This window comes from Arachis hypogaea, chromosome 17 (genome assembly GCF_003086295.3).
Source record: "Arachis hypogaea cultivar Tifrunner chromosome 17, arahy.Tifrunner.gnm2.J5K5, whole genome shotgun sequence".
In the NCBI taxonomy this organism is placed as follows: domain Eukaryota; kingdom Viridiplantae; phylum Streptophyta; class Magnoliopsida; order Fabales; family Fabaceae; genus Arachis; species Arachis hypogaea.
The window spans coordinates 16,446,962-16,452,705 of record NC_092052.1 but is presented as its reverse complement, the minus strand read 5'-3'; the positions used below and the strand labels follow the sequence as shown (position 1 = coordinate 16,452,705).

The 5,744-nt window shown below is 36.2% G+C and overlaps 1 protein-coding gene across 1 annotated transcript; it reads right to left on the bottom strand.

Moving 5' to 3' along the window:
- Positions 1–1,781: 1,781 nt before the first annotated feature.
- On the bottom strand, positions 1,782–5,118 carry LOC112766817 (probable inactive receptor kinase At5g16590). Its single transcript, XM_025812710.3, has 2 exons — positions 3,624–5,118; positions 1,782–2,783 (listed from the first exon to the last, which is right to left on the bottom strand). The coding sequence occupies exons 1-2, from the start codon at positions 4,900–4,902 to the stop codon at positions 2,140–2,142; spliced, it is 1,923 nt and encodes a 640-aa protein (XP_025668495.1). The 5' UTR covers positions 4,903–5,118; the 3' UTR covers positions 1,782–2,139.
- Between the last annotated feature and the right edge of the window lie 626 nt (positions 5,119–5,744).

Sequence of the window (5,744 nt, the reverse complement as noted above, 5' to 3'; positions counted from 1 at the left end):
GCTTTCTTTTAGCATGGGACTCGGGACAAAGAGACATTATATGTGAGACAGACTGTGTGGAGGCTTTTACTATTGTCAATAATTTACAAGATTGCTCTGGGTTTACTGATCCTTTGGTGTTAAAAATCCGAGATATCATGTCTTGGAAATGGCGTGTTGATCTTCGGTTGATCTTGAGAGATGCAAATACAGTAGCAGACATCATGGCAAAGACTGCAATGAGGACTATTTCTCCCCAAGTGGAGCTTCCATTGCCTTGGAAGGAGTTTGAGAGTAGTATTCAACGGGACTGCCTTTCTTAAGCAGTTTCTTATTTTTTTTCTTTCTTAATTTTTGTTTTTTTTTTCTTTTAAGTCACCAAAAAAAAGAATGTAAAATTATCAATTCAAAAATATTTCTCTGACTTTGATTTATAAGTGTGTAACCCAATGAATAAGCCAAGTGGTAAGAGGAACTAAATAATGCTTCTAAATTCTAAAATCTCTCTCATCACAGTCAGTGGCGTATGTTTATGAATGAAATTGAAGGAAACTTCAGTGAGAAATTGATGAAACATCCGCTCTTGTCTTAACTCATTTAGTGAACTGTAAGTACAATATACTTTTGAAGTTCTATAAATAGAATTTAATTTTGATACATTATTAATATAAATTAATTTTTATATGTACATCTAACATCAATAAAAATAACTATTTTTACATTGATATTTGATAGTATAAATTATCATCCAAAAAAAACGAATGTAAATTATACCACTGTAAAAAACGTTTTATATTATACCACTGTAAAAAACGTTTTATATTATCAATTTATCAAATTTAAACTCCATAAAAATAATCATTCCTTTAAATTTTCATGCGAAGATAAATTCAATTAGAAAAATGTTAATGTTAGAGTAAAATGTCAGCACGGCAGAAACAAAAGCAAGACTAAGATATGCAGTTTCCTATAACATCAAAATAATTAGATGAAAGGTCTGATTAGGTTCTGTAAGGGGAAGCGCATTGTATAGGAAAGAATAAGAGTGAATTAGGTAAGAATTAAATTAAATCAGAGCAGAGACGAAGACTATAATTTTATTGAAGAGGAATTTTACAGAGAAAAATACTCTAATTTACATTCCTATTATTTCTATTTATTAATAATTCACACTAACTAATAAAACTATCCTAACTAAACTTCGGATTCACTTTTACTCTTGGAAGTTGGAAGTAATGCTTAATCAAAAGAAAATGATTCAGAATTGAAAAATTAGTAGCTCATCTACTATAGATGACCCACCTTAAGAATATGGGTGGCAGAGCAAATTGTATTAACATAATTTAAAATTTGGCAACATTTATCATGATTATATATGTATTTGTTTATGTAACATTATTCTCACTTTTGAGGAAGATAATTTTCTATTTATACAAGGGTTTAGTGTATATTTTATGAAATATAAAAATAGTTTAATTTTGATATACTAACATGTAAAACATTTTATACAGTCGTGCAATTACATCCATTCTTTTAAATGACTATTCGATAGTTATTTTTACTGTCGGTAGTTATTTACGTGTCATTCGAAATTAGATGCACGTGTAAAACTACTTTACACGACCAGTGCATCAAAATTAAATTCATATAAAGATACCAAATATATTATTACCTAAATTCTGAAATTAATTTATATTTTAAGAACTAGGAAAAAGTCAGTTAAATTTCATCAAACATAAAGAGACGAATATAATTTGCTAAAAGAATTATGACACAACAATCCAACAATAATCAGGAAGAAGTGAAGGAGAAACATATTCTAGATATCCAAACAAAGTATTCACAAGTCACCAAAACAAAAAAAAACACAAAGTATTCACATTTCACACCAAATCCTGTGAAAATAAAAATAAAAATAAATAGATGTCTTTTTTTGAATGTAATGTAAATGAATTTGGGGCTATAGTAACATTGAAACCCCAAAACAAGACTCAAGGCAAATGACAAAAGGGAATTGAGGGGTTAAGACAAAAGGGATCATGAACAACTGGTTCTATGAAAGTTCAATGAATAAACAAACAAACAAACTACAATAATATGGCTATGCCAAAAACAGGCCAATGATGAAATAATGAAGGGTTTCTCTCTTCAATTCTATGTTCAAGCTTGTGGGGGACCAGAATCAACAGAGTAGTACTGTTGTGAAAATTCATTTTTTTCTTCTTCTTCCTCTTTCTCTAAACTAGAACGTGAAATTTCCTGAATCCTGCTTTCAACCACCTCCATTGAAGGTCTCTTGTCGGGGTATTGAGCTGTGCATTCGAGCGCGAGCTGCAAGAGCTTCACCATTTCATCCTCAATGTTCTGGTACCTAAGGAGCTCCACGTCGAAAACCTCAGTGTTCCACTCGTCTTGAACCACCGACTGGACCCATCTTGGGAGGTCTACACCATCTTCATTCAGTGAGGAATGAGTGGGAGCCTTCCCCGTTAGGAGTTCCAAGAGCATTATACCAAAGCTGTAGACGTCTGCCTTTTGTGATACTTTGCGAGAGTCAGTGACCTCTGGGGCGCGATAGCCGGAAATACGGTTGGGTGTGGCGGTCGGGAGAGCAAGATGAGCAAGGCCAAAGTCGGAGACACGAGCTTCAAATGATTTGGTGAGAAGGATATTTGAGGATTTGATGTTTCCATGCGAGGATGTTGGTCCGTGTGAATGTAGGTATGCGACCCCACGAGCAGCGCCAAGGGCAATGGCAGACCTTGTTTCCCAATTCAGGGGAGTCCTGCCGGCGCCATTATTCGCTGTAACATGAAAACCGAAAAGCAAACTATGTCAAATAAGCTGTACCAATACTAAATTCATTCATTTGCATCCAAGTTTTGAAAATTTGCATGTTCATTCAACTTAAAAGTTGCAAAAAGGATCATAAATGTTGATCATTATTCATTGTAACAAGCATGACATCATATCTAAGACCAATGCACATTTGAGGTGAAAGTATTACCATTTAGAAATTAGAACACCACAGGGAGCTTACCAAAGAAATTCCATTGAACTATTTGACATAAAGGGCAGTCCGGTGCACAAGCACCTTGTGTTAGGGAGGAGCCGCACCCAAAGGGTGTAATTTGGGTGCAATTTAGACAGCCTAACTTGATAATTACAAATCAATGGCTGCTTCCATGGCTTGAGCCCGTGACATATAACCAAGCAAAGAAATCACAATTACGAAAATTCAGGATCAGCTAAGATGCACAAAACTTCTGATTTCTCAGAAAATACTTTAGATAATAACTCTTGAAGCAAGATTTCATCTGCCATGTGCAATGGCCACCAAAACCCGTTATGATAACAATCTTGTCACTAACTACAAGCCTTCCTATTCAGAAAAACAAATTAGAAACACAAAGGGACAAATAAAAAGCAACAACTAGTTACACAATGATCTACCCTAAAGTAGACACAACAACAACAGCCGCAATCATTCACTTAACTTGTAAACTAAAGAATCAGCATCATGACACACACAAAGAATAAAATATATACATATAGAATTGAAAGTTGAAACAGTCCAAAAATGACAACAAAGCAAACAAGAAAAAGAAAGAAAAAAAGCACATTCTTTTTTTTTTTAGTTTTACCATGTAATAATGCAGACAAGCTTCCCATTGGCATGTAATCATACACAACAAGCTTCTCATCTTTGCTGAAGTAGTGACCCCTGAGTGGAACCAAATTCTCATGAACCATCTTCCCAACTTGCTCTATCTTCTCCCTGAACTCCCTCTCCGGCAGGGTAACATCCTTCAGGCGCTTCACGGCGACGCTGATCCCCAAATCCATCGTGGCCTTATAGGTGGTTCCGAATGTCCCTTTTCCAAGAACCTCAGCAGAAGCCCTCAGCAACTCTTCAAGATCAAACGGCCTATTCACATCACCAAAGAATACTAAACTTTTTGCACCACCACCATTGCTCTTGCTTTCAACCTTTGAAGCCGCAACGGCCGAGGAACCACTAGCACCACCACCATCTCGTGCCACGTCAGCAACCTCCACACTTTTTGGAGGTGCAGCCGCAGAAACATCCCTGGAATCAGTTTTTCTGGATTTTCTGCATAACAAGAACAAAAGCAGTAGAATCAAAATCGCTCCAATTACAGACCCAATAACAATACCCGCAATTGCACCGCCAGAGAGCTTATTCTTCTTCTTATGGCTCCCTCCTCCACCATTGTTACTACCAGGGCAAGCTTCAAGGGGCTTCCCACAGAGCTCATTCCCGGAAAAAGCGCTTTCATTCAACCCCGAAAACCGCTCCGGAACCGAACCGTTCAACTGATTATTCGACACGTTGAACTGATGCAGAGGCGGAACACTAAGGTCAGGGATGCTCCCAGTGAAGTGATTATTCTCTAAATAGAGAGTATCCAAACGAGTAAGAGAATTGAACTTGGGAGAGATCTCGCCGCTGAAATTGTTCTTCCCCAAATTCAACCTAACCAAATTCTCCATAGAGAACAAGAAATCAGGGATTTGGCCATTGAAGAAGTTCCCCTGAAGATAGAGGTTTCTGAGAGAGGTGAGTTTGGCGAAATCGGAGGGAATGGGACCGGTGAGTGCATTGAATCGGAGAGAGAGGGTCTGAAGCTCAGTGAGGTTACCCAAACCCAATGGAAGGTTCCCTGAGAGACCCATGCCTGGGAGCCTCAACGTTGTTACTCTGTTTCTCTTTTCGTTTTCGCAGAACACACCCGTCCATGAGCATGGATTCTGTTCCGTTTGGTTCCAGAGGAGGGAGCGACCACCAACAGTGGCCCGTAGGGTTAGGAGGGTTGCTCTGTCGGAGGCTAGATCGCCGCCGGAAACAATGGCGGAGGATAACAGGACGAGGAGTGTGGATAGAAACAGAGTGTTGTTCATGGTTTTTTGGTTGGGGAATTGTTGCTGGGTGAATGTTTGTGGGGGTTTGGGTGGGCTATAGTGTCGGCGCCATGGCGGATGTGGCGTTTGGAAGGTGAGAAAAGGGGAAGAAAACGGAGAGAAAGTGAGAGAGAAAAAAGAAAGTGGTGAGAGAGAAAAAACTTTATATAAAGAGAAAGAGAGAGAGTGGCAAGTGGTGGGCGTCACGTATATTATAACATAGACCTCCACCTAGCAGATTTGGCTCCTTTATTCCCTTATTTCCTTCCCGCTTTGTGTTTAACTGTTTTACCCTGTACATATTTACTTTGATTTTTTTCCTTTTTGTTTTTTGAAGTTAGTAGATATTTTGCCTTATAATTAAAATTTTGTGTTTCAATTTTAAGTTTAATTTTAATTTATTTAGTGTACAGGATTTGACAGGTAAGAATTTTATACCATTATTTAATTAGATTTAAGTCAGAGAGTTTTTGAAACCATTAAGACAATCTAGATAAAAAAAATTTGTGTAAAATCAATTTAGATTGGTCTAATAATTAGATTATTAATCTATTTAAATAAATATTAACATTTAAATTTTGTCTTGTACATACATTAATTCATTAGTCAACGATAAATTTTTAAATAAAACTCAAATCTGTAATAGAATAATCTCTAATCTGCTAAAAAAATAAAAAATTTTGCAAAAATTAGAATTATATAACATACTTTAAGCATGTGTTAAATAATTTATTTATTTTTGGAGAGTGAATTTAAAAAAATTTTGAATAAATTCATTCGTGATATACTATTTATATATAATTCAAATCATGTCATTTATAAATTGACATATTTTTAAAAGA

Excerpts from the sequence above, each read along its gene's own strand:
- LOC112766817 (XM_025812710.3), bottom strand. The coding sequence starts at position 4,902 with ATGAACAACACTCTGTTTCTATCCACACTCCTCGTCCTGTTATCCTCC. Across the intron at positions 2,784-3,623 it reads CTTGTCTGCATTATTACATG|CGAATAATGGCGCCGGCAGG; the intron begins GTAAAACTAAAA and ends TTCATGTTACAG.